Raw genomic sequence first — 15,178 nt, forward strand, 5'->3', positions numbered from 1 at the left:
TGAAATCAGATGTCGAAGCACACGTGTGTTTGGTCTTAGTCGAGCTTGCACACTGAGGATTTCTCCACAATGTCAAACATCTTCTCGACATAAAAATAGCTCTCTGGAGGAGCAACAGGTGGTGGGTGGAGCTCTGGCAACGCATGTGATAATACATAACAAGTGTGTCTGTGCATGTGTGTGTGTATGTTGGAACGGTCACACATTTCATTCTAATTTGATATTATTATCCCAATTAAAAAAGTGTCAATGTTACAACCTGTTGTTCTGATTACATTTTCCTTTTGTCTATGTGTGCATGTTCTGCTGTTCGACTGCTCAGAGACATTCTTCAAGTCATGGAGCTCTCAATAAATCTGTTAACACACATATCATGAACATTATCCGTCTCTCATTAGTAGTCTGTTGAACGAGAACTTCATGGTCTCTTCCTCCTGTACCCATGCTTTAGCTTTCTGACATCAACTCATTTGTTGCCGTCTGTCTCTGTATTCCTTCCGTTGTAATATCTCATAACCCAAGCCAGTGCTGTAGAAAAGACACCAGCTTGGGGTCTGGTTCTTCAAATGCTTTCTTTTTTTCAATGCAAGTAGCAAGTTCTTTCTCCTCCACAGTCATTTATATTTATTCATGTGGGATTGTTTAGTTTTTACATGTAAAATTACCGTGAGATGATGATGCTGTGAATGGCAATAGACCAGTAAAGGCTGCAGTTTCCCATAACACACATTCAAAATTCAGAATATGGTTAAATGCTTTTGTCATGCTTCTATGTATGTCTTTTTTTCTCTCTGATCAAATCTGTCTCTGTATTTGCTTTGTAAATATCATTGTACAACTTTAATCTTGCCATTCTTCAGCCTTCCCCTGGTCCACTCTCCTGCACCATCAGCAGCATCCTTCTGCAGGTGTCATATTTATCTCCAGATACTGAGTCTTTAATCTATGGTGTTGGAGTCTGAGCAACAAGAATTTGGCTTGTTCCTATGAATATTGCTATTTATTCTTTTCCATATCATCCAACTGATGGCACACGTGTACATAACATGTAGTAAGAACTCAGGCTCCAGTTTACTGGTCACTTGAGCCCTCGAGCCAAGGGGCTTGGTCTGGAAATCTGTTTCAGTGATCCACCTTGTGACTTGTCAGCAAGTTTACTGTGTGGTCAGTGGTCACACAAATTAAAGGAATATGCAGCACAGACACAAAACTGAAACAGCTCTCTGACAATTTTTAAGATTCCCCGTGCACCTTCCTCTAAATCAGAATGACTTGTGGTCTGTGCATTGGATGTTTAAAGATATCTTGGCTCATTGAGAGCTTACAGTACAAACCGAGTCTATAGGAACTTCCCTCAACCTGCATGAGGCTTGTGTTTTTTTTTCTTTCACTTAAATTCATTATTAAGTAGGAGTGGTCTTGTAAGTGTTGCTTCTGAGGGACCTCGCAAGGACACACTGTCTTCACATAATGTACAGAGATGTCAGATAAGGCAGCTCTGAAACTGTTTATTTTCTGGTGAGAATAGACATCTTCGACTTCCTGTTTTTGAGTGAAGAAATCACTATTTTTATCTCTCTTGTGTCAATCACCGAACTTCATCACAGTACAACAATGTGATGAAGACGCCTGTAGTAAAATGCATATTTTCACACAAACCCTGGCAGAGGGCTGAGTCTCTCTCAGATCTGTAGGATTTAATTTAGACGTCTACGTGTGTGCGTGTGCGTGCAGGAGTACAATGCTGCGGTTCTTCGCTGTACGCGCGTCAACGGAATCCCGGAGTGCGTCATCGAGCGACTGTTCTCCCGAACGTGCGCTCTGATTGGCTGCAGCCTGGAAATCTCCCCGCCCACCACGCGGCCTTGTATGGAAACCTTTCTCTGGCGTCATGGCAGCAGTGAAGCCGTGAATATAAGCAGTGCAGCTGGCGGAGGAGAGCGGATGGACTGTTGCTCCTCGGCAGGGAGACGCCGGAGACGACCGATGGTCGTTGTTGGGAGTACAAACATTTCAAAAACACGTGCAGAGGAGCCAAACAGGTAAGAAACAATGTTTTTTTTTTATATCTATTCATACACCTGCATGCGAAAAAGTCCTTAATTGAACTGTCATAATTAAACAAGTTTCAATCTGAAATTAATTAGTCATTTATTTGTATGTTTTACACCAAACATAACTTGTTTGCACGAAATTGTGTAATTTATCGTAGCTTTCATTCACATCTGCTGTGCAGCAAGCTTGTGTAGTAAAGTTTGACATGTGCTAAGCAGGGCGCTCCAGTCAGTACAGTGACAGGGATGCACAGGCTGGCATTGTGCCACCTTGTAAGTCATACCCGCATCCTTCCCACCTCCTTTCAGGCTTACTACACAAATACTATATACATATGATATAAGGGATAAGGTGACTTAAAGTGCTTCTAAAATAAGCAGCAACTTTCCATGTTTTCTTTTCCAACCAAGGATGCTGTTACTCCTGTATGCTCCATTACTGAACTGCACAGCTACAACTGAAAAGACAGAGAAACTTATATGTTTATGTGTAATGATAATATATATTGTTCAGATAAATTATATGGTTGGAAAGTGATGCACACCAACTTTCACATGCATTCGATGATGTTTTGTGTATAACTAGTTTTTAATCTAGATACCTGTAGAACTTGATTTGTGATTTGTAAGTTGAGCTTTAACTAAACTAAACTAGAATGTTAAAGAGTTATTTTTTTTCTTTGATAAGGTAAATATATCACAAACAAGCGTATGTGTCATCTCTAATACTCTCATTCTGTTTGTTAGTCTTGCAGCCATGACTTGTATACACCCACAACATGGTTCTCTGCCCTACGAGAACAGCCTCGGCAGCTCAGAGCTTCAGAGCACAGATTTCATCTCCAAGTTAGCTGTGGATGTGAACGGCTCTCGGGACCACCTCTCTGCTCCACCCCTGCCAAGCATCAGCTCCCTGGTGGGCACCCACATGGGAGACCTTGACGCGTATTCTTGTCAGTTTACTACCGCTCCGGTCCACGTCACTCCTCCGTCAGGCCAGGAGACCCCCTTCAAGCTGGACGACCTCCAAGTGTATGGCTGCTACCCTGGATCGTTCATGCTGACTTACCCAGAGGAAGATGTGTCCCCCAGTGGCTCTGACTATTTTGGCAGCCCGGCGCCGGCCTCGTCACCGTCTACCCCCGGGTTCCAGAGTCAGCCTGCGTCCACTTGGGATTCAGCCTTTGGGCCCTACTCGCCCAGTCCGGGATTCTGGGCCGCCGAGGAGACCTCAGTGGCACATGCACCGTCTTTCTTCACATTTGGCTCAGGGTCTGTAGAGGACCTGTCTCATTTGGGTCAGGCGCACATGCATGAACAGCAGGATCCTTTCTCTTTGATCCAGCCCCACCCGTCTGCAATGACCTTCCCTGCCTTGGCCATGGAGCAAGCACGTAGCCTTGATGGCACTGAGCAGCTGGATGAAAGCATATCGCCAAAGTTAAAAAGTTCCAGTGGGAATGATGGCTGCTGCGCTGTGTGTGGGGACAATGCCTCCTGTCAGCACTATGGAGTTCGCACCTGTGAGGGATGCAAAGGGTTTTTTAAGGTAATATCATCTGACCTTCCAATCCATTCGGTACATTCACAACCACGTTGCTTTCCCAGAAAGAGGAGATGTCTTCCCGAATTTTGCTCAATTGATTCTTTTTTGTTTTGCAGCGTACAGTACAAAAAAATTCCAAGTACGTTTGCCTTGCCAACAAAGACTGTCCTGTGGACAAGAGGAGGCGGAATCGATGCCAGTTCTGCCGTTTCCAGAAGTGTCTCACTGTGGGCATGGTCAGAGAGGGTGAGTTCAGAGCAAAGCAAAATGAGTCAGAATAGAAAGCAATCAATGCCAAACTTCAAATAATGGACGTATTTCTCAAAATCTGCAGTCGTGCGAACGGACAGCCTGAAAGGCCGAAGAGGTCGCCTTCCTTCAAAACCTAAAGTGGTTCAGGATGTGACGACCACCGTGTCTCCAGTGAGCATGATCGCTTCACTTGTAAGGGCCCACATCGAGTCAAACCCTGGCGTGGGAAATCTGGATTATTCCAAGGTAGGGAATCAGATAATATCCCACCAGAGTTCTTGTTCTTTGGGAGTAATTCTAGACTGAAGCAATCTCTCTGTGTTGTCCTCATTTCAGTATGCAGAGACAGAAGTCAGCTCCAGCCAGAAAGTGGACGCCAGTGACATCAAGCAGTTTTACGACTTGCTCACAGCCACCTTGGAGGTTATCAAGAAATGGGCAAAAAGCATCCCGGGGTTCTCCGACTTCTGCTTGGAGGATCAGGAACTGCTGTTGGAGTCTGCGTTTGTTGAACTCTTCATCCTGCGGCTTGCATATCGGTAAGTAAAAGTTTCACCAAAGGTATAGCAATTTTGCTTTTAACAATTTCTTTTTTAATCAGGTTTTTTTTTTTTTTTTTCTTTTAAAGGTCCAATCCTAAAGTGGACAAGCTGATCTTCTGCAGTGGAGTGGTCCTTCATAAAATGCAGTGTGTCAGAGGTTTTGGGGACTGGATTGACTCCATATTGGAGTTTTCCCAAAGTCTCCATCGCATGAAGCTGGACGTCTCTTCCTTCTCTTGTCTCACGGCGCTTGTCATAATCACTGGTAAGTCGGTTCAATTCAGAAAACTCATACAGCACTTATATGACACATATAATGGTGCCTAACACTCAAATAACATGGAGAGCAAATCAAACATCCCCGCATTAGCAAACAAAGATATACGATATATGTAGAATAAAAACAGAAGAATGCTTTGTGCATTGAATGAGATCCATCCATATTCTAGATCACTTAATCCTATACAGGGTCAGGAGGTGCTGTAGCCAATCCTAGTTCACCGTGGATGAGGGCAGGATACACCCTGGACAGGTTACAAGTCCAACACACAGAGATAGACACACACACACTCACACCTCTTCACCAATTAACCTCATATGCATGTTTTTGTGGACCATGGGAGGAAACACATTCACAGAACATGCAAAGTCCATACAGGAAGGCCCCAGCCTCTGTATTTGAATGTAGAACTTCTCGCTGTGAGGCACTAACCGTTGCACCACTGTGCGGTCCTTTGAATGAAGTCTCCACAGTCTGAAGACATGAACCTGAGCTTCTTCAGACGAGACTGTTTTAGCCCTGAATGAAGTCTATAGGAAGTGAAAGAGAAATCTATATGTAGGAAGCGTCAAGTATTTACTCTTTAAACATTTCAATCATCTGAAAACATTTCAAAGAGTTCATGATAATTCTGATAGTACTGACTTAAGTGCAGTCTCTAAGTACAACAGAATATGGATATTAACTGATTTTTCTAGAGTGGTTCCTTGAAAATGTGAATTTATTTGCTATGACAACACGAGCACGAGGACTCCACATCAAGTTTCACTGTGGTGGACAGAAACATGACAGTTACACAACAGAGGACTGACATGACAGGTGTACCGTGTGTTAAAATGTAACCCGATCACATGTGCTTAGCACACAGGAGATGTCATGCATCACAGCACACTTGCACATAACCACAATGAGTGAAGGTTTCGATTTAGCACCAACCAAGTGTTCTGGAGCGCGAGCATTAACACTGCCAACACCTTCACTTTAGCAGCTTAGGAAGTTCTTCATTAAGTATAGATGTTTCACATTCACTGTGAAGTTGAGGCGTTCTGACTCAACTTGGAAAAAAAAAAACGTGCTGCTTACTCTTTAAAGTTGATGTATTGTTATGAGTGTGAGTGATGTGGCCCAATTCAGTAAAAAGGTGTCTCTTTTTCTCATCTCCAGACAGACATGGTCTTAAGGAGCCAAAACGTGTGGAAGACTTGCAGAACCAGCTCATCACCTGCCTCAAAGATCATGTCTCCGGCTGCGGCTCCGACTCCTTGCGGCCGAATTATCTGTCCAGACTTCTGGGGAAGCTGCCCGAGCTCCGGACTCTGTGCACTCAGGGCCTCCAGCGCATCTTCTACCTTAAACTAGAAGATCTGGTTCCTCCTCCGCCGATCGTGGAGAAAATATTCATGGATACGCTTCCATTTTGAGCGTGAGATAGGAGACGGATTGGCAGTGAAGTCAATCTGGGAGTTCATTCGAGAGCCGAAGACTGAGTGCTGAGACTCTATGCAGTAAAGTGAAGCTGCAAAACACTGGGCAGAAGAAAGCTGAGGTATTGTGTAATCTCACAGGAAAACTGTAGTTTTAAAAGCAGTATGTATGTGGGGTCATTACAAAATTACGCTTCCTCGTTTTTCCAGGAAGTTGTGCTGCCTCCAGTGTGAATGAGAAAGGCTAGACCAAAACTAGACCAAAACGCAGCTGTTTACACATAACAGGCTGCTGTGGATGGAAACATTTTCGACAGTGGGGGAAGATTACTGCACTTTCTAAACTCTTACAAAGTGAATGCAAACTATATATGTGCCGTTATTTGAACGATTTAAACATTAAGCATTATTGTGATGTTTTTAGCATGAGTACTGAAATTTGATATTTTACTGTTTTGTTCGATTGACTTGAGGTGCTGTACGGACAGAAGAGCACATTATTATTTCACGCAACCACTTTGTTATTCAGTTCTCATACGTTGACATTTGAAGTTTGTAAGCGCTCCCCAGGGTGTGTCATGAGTAACACCGCCATGTAATGGTGATCATAAAGTAGGTTAAACCTACCGAAACATAGTTCCTTAGTATCATTCATGTATCATGAATCGATGTTGAACAGTCCATATACTGTGTATTTGTCCAGTACAGTCTTACACACTGGCCGTGTTTGTAAATGAGTGTTTGAAACCCGCCACATGAACTGTATTCTACAGTTTGTTTTTACGTACTAAAAACATATTTTATACAGATAAAAAAAATTAAATAAAATGTATAACTGTACTTTTAATGTGATTTTGTCATATTTCAAAATTTTTGGGATCAATAGATTGGATTATGGAATCATTTATCACGCTTGTTTTGATATGCATGGATATAAGATTTGATGCTATAAACACACATTTAAGATAGTTTACTGATGCCCTTGGAGAAATCGTTTGTCTGCATCCTATTCGGAGTAGTGAGCTCCCGCAGTGCAGAGAAGCAGTTCGGAAATATGAGCCTTGTTCAGGGATAACTTGTCCACTGGATTTGAACAAGCAAACTTTTACACATGAGCCCGCTCCCCCGACCTCGGCTCAGTCACTACTGTCCCTTCATGTTTCACATTACATTAAAAAGGACAGTCTGCTTGATTTTATCTCCCATTGTGTGGCAAATGCTGTGTTTCCTGATGTGCCAGCAGTCCGTACGCCTGAGTCGAGTTCCTCAGGCAACGGACCAGAAAAAACTTCTGAAAAATGTCCCCGCTGCCCACCTCACTCCCAGTTATGTGCTTGTCTCTTTTTAGAAGCTGGTAGAATTTCCAGTGCGGTCTCATATGACCCAGACTACTTCATCATTGTATAGTGCCACACTCTCACATGCAAGCGAATGTGTGTCGCTAGGGTGCGTGTCAACACATGACTGCACACCTCATAATGCTTGAAGTTAAATGTTGTGGAAGCACAGAGATTATTTATGGCCGGTAATTTACAGACGACGCTGGTGCACCTGTTAATCGTGCATGTGACTGGATGACCCCGAGTGACAATGTAAAGCTACGCAGCAGAGTCAGCAGGAACACACACATACACACACATACACACACACACGCACACTCGGGATCGTTAATGACCCAGACAGGCTGACCAAAGAGCAAGCCAGGGATAGGAGGCCAGAAAACAAATCCTACACTAATGGCATAATTGGCACCTTGACCAGATGTTAACACGTTATTAGAGTGATAAATTGTGGTTTATTCCAAGAATTTCTGAACAAACTTTGATGGCATGTGCAGGATGCATTCAAAAGCAATGCAATGGAGTATTTTACTGGTGCACAGGTGTGTCAATGTCACGAGAAACTTAACAATTTTTTTGCACTATAAAGGTAATTTATAAGATAATTTTTCTTTTTTTTTTCTAATATTTTTTTCACCACTTTGGACATTTTGATCTATGGAGGAGGACAAAAAGGCATCAACAGTGTCACACAAAGTCCACATTTGAAACGGTCGCCTTATAATATTATTGGAGATCTAATGAGGCTCAGAAGGGATCCAACAACGATATGAATGCATTATGTGGAGTGTTCCTGCCTCTGAACTGGCTTCAGCACAGGCGGAACAGTTCCATATGCTGCACGCATCAGTTTCACCATTATGAATCCCTGCAGATTTATTGCACCGAGCCTGGGGTGATTCTGTCGTGATCCAATATCATACCACTAAGAATAGACTTTGCGTGATGAATTTGGAGGTAATTTACAACTGACTCATCCGAAGTAGCTACCAGCTGGTCATGTGTTTTTATTGAGTTGCACTTTCTGAAAGGCTCTCTGCCGTGGCAACACAACAGTTGGAAGATTTTATAATCTTACAAATGTGGTAGTTATGCAACGAGAGCAACTGGATAAAGTCAGCGTCACTCTGATCACAGCACTTATGTGGGTGATGGTACACTGATAAACATTGTGCGGACAGTACAGCTCTATTATGAGCTACCCATCATGCCTCAGCCGAAACTGGGGAATGTCCCTCGTTGGGCATGCCAGTGAGAGTAGTGGATCACAAGCTTCAGACAGAGTTACAGGCCCCGAGCTCAAACTGTCCGTCACACACTGTACAAGACTGTTACATCTGTGAGAAAACGAGAATGCCACATCCATTAAATGAGACCAACAGGTCTGCTTCGGTTTCAAAGCTGTGCGTCTCACTTGTTTGTAGACTGTCCAGAGCGTGACAAGCTTCATGAGGCTCACAGCTGACCCAACTCCAGGGGAGGCCGGATGCTCAGTGGTTGTTGGATTAATAGAATGACGGGGTCATTATGTCCCCAAGGAAGATGTGGGATCAGGTGCCCTGATGTCGCCCCCATTTATATACTAGAAATGTTCTGTCGTCCAGTTTACCCTGTTTGATTGGGTGGACTGTGTCTCAGGTCGGAGAGGAGGACATCTTTTAGTTGTAATTCACAATAAGTGCTGATGTAAGACTGCAAAACATTCATGTTTAGAACAATGTTGGAACATGAAGAGAGAGGAATACTTTGATATGTTCAGATTTCAATCGGAGCCACTCTCATTAATTACTATTTCAAGAAAATATTTGAACAGTAGGTATTGTTTTTATTGCAGAAATGGAGCGCACACCGATAGCTGGGATAGACTTTGTAAAACGTAAAATGACTGACTGTAATCACGTATCAATTTTCAGCAACTTGCACAACACTTCTGAACATGCATTGGGAAATTCTGTTATTGCTTCAAAAGTGTGAAAATCGAATCAGTTTTGCGTAGGTCAAAGGTCAAGGTCACTGAACTATACTTGCAGTGGCCAGTGTGTTGCTACAGCCTATAACGTGGCGTCTGATGGAAATCAAAAACTGGGATTTGACACGATGGTCGTTCCATATCACAAAAAGCAGCTTATTACGTGGCACACAAGCAAATTTCCTTTTTCTTTTTAACAATGCATATCAGGACATATTCCATCAATTGACATCGTAAAACTATCAATCCCTGCCTATGATGTATTTAAGCGGAAAAGTAGGTTCAAAAATTATGATTTATGTCTAATGAAACATCAGGTTTGTGCACCAGATTACACATCAGATCATATTTCTATGTGGAGACAAATTCAAATTAAAGAAAAAGTAATCGATAAATATCAGCATGAACACCTACAGTACAGAAGTCAGAAGATTGGCTGATCCATTTGATCACAAGTACGGTTTACTGGAAGATCTGCGGCTACCAGTTTAACACGGAGATGTGGGCGCACCTGAGGAATGATTTGGACGCCTTGGATTTCGAAGTGTAAAATGCAGTATCCTTTTCTGATTGGTGACCAGTTGAAAAGTTCAAAATTAACACAGTCTTCTCAGTGTCAGTCTGTAAACACTCTGTAAAGGTAGTAACATATGCCGCATATGTAAGAGGAGGATGCAGCCTTCAGAAACATGCAAGTGTCCTGTATAGGCCACGGTTCCTGCACGTACTCATGTCTGAGGAGCCAGGACTCATGCTTACAGATGGTGACAAGGCAGCAAAGGGCCCCTCTGAACACTTCCAATAATAGCCTCAACTAAAATAGACAGTCATCACATGAAATCAATAATGCCACTTAGATATGACAGAGTGGGCTGGCAGGCCGCCTTCACACAGGGATTATCCTGACACTTGTCACGCTACGTTTACATGCAGGCAAACTGAGCTCATGTCTGTACAGTAGCCCTCACCTGGAGCGTTTCCTCAACACAAAGACCACATCAGCAGTGAGTTTGTAGGGTCGTCACACCGAACGCACCCGATCAGACTTCAACCTGCCTGAAGCACAAAGTGATGCTCAGATAAAACATGCTCTCTTTCAAAGGATCTTGAGAGAAAACAGTAAGCATGAGCACGCCGAGAATAACAGAGAAAGATGAGTAGCGCCATCCAGTGGCCAAATGAGGACACAGGTAAGAAGGGTTACATTGTGCCAGCTATTTTCTTTCCCATCAGAGGACCAGACACCTCATTTGACCTAAATCCCCAGTATCCTCACGCACTGGCCTTCCTCTCTTTTTCCACTTTTTAAATCCAGTCCACTCAACTGTGTTCATCGTTCACTGCTCTGAATAGTTCACTCCAAGCACTTAAACTTCTGCCTCATGACTTCCACTCCCCATATTCTGAATGTTCCATTGCATTCCTTCCCCCCTTGCATTACTCTTGCTCAATTTCTCTTCTTTCTAGCAAACTTCCAGCTTCTTGGAATGAGAATCCCAAACAGAAAAACATCTCATGTGAATCAATGTGTAAACTGTGTGAATGAGTAAAGTGTCACTTTTTAATTTGTCAGGTGTTTGTCTTATGTTCTGATTGTTTTGCTTTAGAAAAGAAGCATCAGATGTGGTTTTATTTGATGACTTTCTCAGTGCACAAGTCTGAGCCTTTGAAAGTTTGTGGCAGCATGGATGGTAGACCATCTTCCCATGAAAAGAAATTCCAATTCTGAAATCACCACCGACTCAACATCAGTTTCTACTTGAAACAGCTTAGATTTGGAGTGTCCGCAAATCCCTTTGTTGAGCCTTGACCTCCTAAATCCTGCTGCTTTCTCCACCAACAAAAACCAAAGTGCATAGACAGAACCGCCACAGCTGAGTGACTGATCCAGGCCCATAAACTGATGCAGAATCTGCCTTGTCTGGACCACTTTGCTATGCAAGTAGCCCTCAGGTTATATTAGGTTACCTTTGGTCCTAATGAGGCAACTTTGGACTTTAAACCATGGCTGAAAGCCTCTTGCTCCAAGTCAAGGCACGAGTGACAGCCTTCGGTCCAACTTCAGTATATTCACATTTCCTGAGCACATGGCAATGAACACTTTGGCTCTAGTGAAAATTCCAACTTCTAACTGCATTTGTGCAACAATGCAAGACAAGTTGCTCTCTACTACAACTTTCAAAAAAAAAATTTTGCTTTTGATCCAGTAAGCTTATCAAGTCCTTTCAGCAATAAACATTTACAGTCATCCATTCATGTGGAGAGGGCCAACAGGAATTTACTGGATAATTGACGGTTCTGTTAATTTAGCATGTACTGAAGCTTAAACAGGGATTACTGATAAACATGCTGAAATAGTGATTTATCTCCATATGAAATCTACAGGTCAGAACTTAACCAAGATGTTGCAATAATGTTCCATTTCTGAAATAGGCAGCTGTGTTCTCCAAGCAGCCAGTTTAGCTTGTTTTATGCCCCATCATCACACTTCATGCTCCAAACACCACAGCTCACCATGCAACTCTGCAAGCATCTAAAGAAACTTTATTTGAACCAGTTCTTGAAACTAAACATGCAAGAAAATATGAGGCAATTGGATTAAAAAAAAAAAAACAAGTTTCTTAAAAGGACTAAAACAACTCCATCTGCTGTGTTAAGCATGCAAACAAATTTCTAAAAACAAAAGCACACAACCTCACAACATGCATTGTTAACACTTCAAAGTTTCAAATCTGGCCAAGGGAAGGTGTTGGGAGGTCTGGAGCTACGCCCTAAACGGTTAGTTAGGTCTCTCTCAAACCTACGAGAAACAGAAAAAAGTGTCAATTAAATGGTTAAAGTGACAATGAGAGTAAAATCACAAAATACACATTTACTGGCAATCTTGCTGGGTATCCACACCCCACTTGAAGGGCTTGACAACATGGTCTGCTTCTGCAAGACAAAAAAAAAAAAAAAAAGACAAGCTTTATGAAGGCAAAATGGTAGAAACAATGTTCTGGATCACAGATTATACAACTGTATTTAATGAAGGGGCCAATGGGAATATTTTTTTTAACTTTAGGACAGACATAATGGTACGCCAAATGTCTATTGCCACATTGCCCAACTAAAAATCACAAGTTGAGGAGCTCCGTTACAAAGCAGTTTGATACATTTACTCATTCAAATGCTGTGGTACAACAACAGAACCAATCATACCTGCTTCCCAGTCCTCTGTAGTGTTTGGGTTTACCCAAGTACTAACTGGGACATGCCATGGACAGCTTTCATTTTCTCCAGCAGCTGAGTGAGAGGGGGAAAAAAAAAAGCTCAATTACTGTGAACAATCTACTTTTCATTCACAGGTGAAGAAATGGACATTCTTGCCTTCTTCAGGGTTCACAGGGATCCGGCTCTCACAGGTCTCAGTGTGACGTGTCAACTCATGCTTAGGAACCAGATGGAGAGCATTGTAAGGGCAGGCCTTCAGCTTACTGGCCAGCTCTGGGTGGTTCTGCATCATGTGTGAGACAAAGGATAAAGTTATAGTCCGCAAGAAAGGAGAACAATTCATTTTAAATAAAGGACTTTCAATTCAATTTAAAGAACATACATACTTTCGGTACCAAGCTTTGATGAAGTTCCTGATATTAACTTTGTATTTTGACAGTAAGCCATTCTTCACATCACCTCGCCAACTACAGAGCCAACTAAAACACTGCATGCTCCACAGTAATCAATACCAACAAAATTATACTGTGTAGTAAGAGAACTCAAAACATGACAGTGTTGAATTCACACCCAATGACTTACCGGGTAAACAGTCAGTCAATTTTGACAGACCAAATTAACAATCGGATATCGTTAAACCTTGGTTGATTTTGTTCGTACATATAAGCACACATCAGATATAAAAGATAAAAAAATAAATAAATAAAAAAAAATTAAAAGTCACTACATATGAATTAAATATGATGGACTAAACATAAAATCATGGATTTTACATTTCTTGATGTTAAATATTAGGATATAATAGAGCACTTGCTGGTATGGTCAACATAGCCTGGCCAACATCACAGCAGTCAAATTACTCCTAACATCTGCGCACACACTTAACAAAATTATTTAAAACCCAGGCAAATTTTGTTCAACCACAAATTACACTGGTGTGTGTGTCCCAACAAAATATGAACAAAACGCATTGCTGTGCAAAAAAACTCAACTTGTACATTTGAACATTGCATTTTTGCAGGAGCTCAGCCAGCGTCCCACCTGGAATCAGATTGAAATCTGTGGTGTGAGTGACACAACAACCTCCAACCTGAAAGAGCTGGCGCACTCTGCTGAAAGTAAATAGCCAAAAACACCAGCGGAGACGTGCAAAAAGCTGGTGGGCACTTATGGGACCCATTTTATGGATGTAGGAGTCAATAAAAGGCTTTCTGAATAATTCTGGACATACCACTTTTTGTCCAACTACAAATTTAATGTGAGACCCCCCCCAAACCCCAATAGTGCTTCTTTTACATCATCTTACCATCCAGTGTAATTCCCCCCCCCCCCCCCCCCCCCCCCCCCCAAAAAAAAAAAAAAAGTTGTTGGTTGGATAAAAGTAACCAAGCCCAAAATTTGCCTGAGGCATGCATAATTTTGGTGTGCGTCTGTGTGTTCAAAAGTGTGCAGATAATTTTTTCCAAGTATTCTCTTTTAGATGTTGCATCCATTTAATTGTGGGGCATTTTGGGTTGGATTTTATGAAATGATCAAGGATCACATATTGAGCTGAACTCACCTTCTTGCATTTGAGGAGGTGATAAGGCAAGCGACAGGCCCTGATCTGGTGGTTCTTATCATAGGGACACTGCAAAAGTTGCTCTGGGTCATAGTTCCCCCTCTCATCTTAAAAGAAAAACACACAAGTCATTAATAAATATCAGAATATATACTATTTTGTCACAACATTAAAAAGTCAGTGAATATGGTTAGTTGTACCTTCTTTCTCTTTTTCAGGGATTCTCTGAGGCAGGGCCCTGCTTGAGCTGGCGGTGAATCCAAACCGAAAGTTCTCCATGTTGAGCCGGCAATCTGAGCAAACACATTTCAACTTATTCAGCAATGTTAAATTCAAAAATACATAAATTAGCTCACATAATTTCCAGTGATACTACCAGGAAGAACAATTTGCAGGACCAAGTTCAGCTGTGCAGGTATGCTAGCTAATCACAAAACGCATTTACTCCAGTCTACTAATGACTTCAATGCATTGACGCTTTTCTATATTTTTGGAATGGGGGTTGACTCTTATTTATTGTCCAATATCTCAAGGACCTTATAAAGAATGCTTTCTAAACAAGGCTAAGTTAAACTCCACCATGTCTGACCCGAAACACGGCGGCACATGGCCTCGTGTCGGGCCCCGGCGATTTAAACGGCAGTTAACCAAATTAACTCGACGTACTTTAAAGAGCGACACGATAAGCTTTTTGAAGCAGCAACGTTTAACGAGAAACCAGAAGAGAAAAGTCCGAGCAAGGTACCTTGTCTTGGGCGAGATTTCCTGATATCGTGAGCTCGCTTGTGAACACCAGGCTCCAGGCTGCACCTCCGTCCTGTTAAATAGCCGTCCGCTACAGGAAGTCACGTGACTCCCACTTTGAATTACAACAGTTAAAACTGTCATTAATGTGACCATTAATGTTTTGTGATATATATATATATAATACGTAATTCTATACGTCATTAAATGTGACAGTTAAACACACAGAGACAATGAGTTAAAAAGAAATAAA

At 42.1% G+C, this 15,178-nt stretch overlaps 2 protein-coding genes across 2 annotated transcripts; one reads left to right on the forward strand and one right to left on the reverse strand.

Moving 5' to 3' along the window:
- The first annotated feature begins 1,934 nt into the window (after positions 1–1,934).
- Positions 1,935–6,944, forward strand: nr4a1 (nuclear receptor subfamily 4, group A, member 1). Its single transcript, XM_030119653.1, has 7 exons — positions 1,935–2,042; positions 2,802–3,603; positions 3,717–3,846; positions 3,935–4,098; positions 4,189–4,391; positions 4,481–4,659; positions 5,839–6,944. The coding sequence occupies exons 1-7, from the start codon at positions 1,945–1,947 to the stop codon at positions 6,093–6,095; spliced, it is 1,833 nt and encodes a 610-aa protein (XP_029975513.1). The 5' UTR covers positions 1,935–1,944; the 3' UTR covers positions 6,096–6,944.
- A 5,181-nt stretch (positions 6,945–12,125) lies between these two features.
- gtsf1 (gametocyte specific factor 1) lies at positions 12,126–14,460 on the reverse strand. The gene is made up of 6 exons (XM_030119688.1): positions 14,382–14,460; positions 14,182–14,288; positions 12,777–12,903; positions 12,609–12,692; positions 12,284–12,341; positions 12,126–12,207 (listed from the first exon to the last, which is right to left on the reverse strand). Exons 1-6 carry the CDS (start codon positions 14,458–14,460, stop codon positions 12,126–12,128), a joined length of 537 nt encoding a protein of 178 aa, XP_029975548.1.
- Between the last annotated feature and the right edge of the window lie 718 nt (positions 14,461–15,178).

The sequence above is a fragment of the Salarias fasciatus genome, chromosome 20, assembly GCF_902148845.1.
Source record: "Salarias fasciatus chromosome 20, fSalaFa1.1, whole genome shotgun sequence".
Classification (NCBI taxonomy): domain Eukaryota; kingdom Metazoa; phylum Chordata; class Actinopteri; order Blenniiformes; family Blenniidae; genus Salarias; species Salarias fasciatus.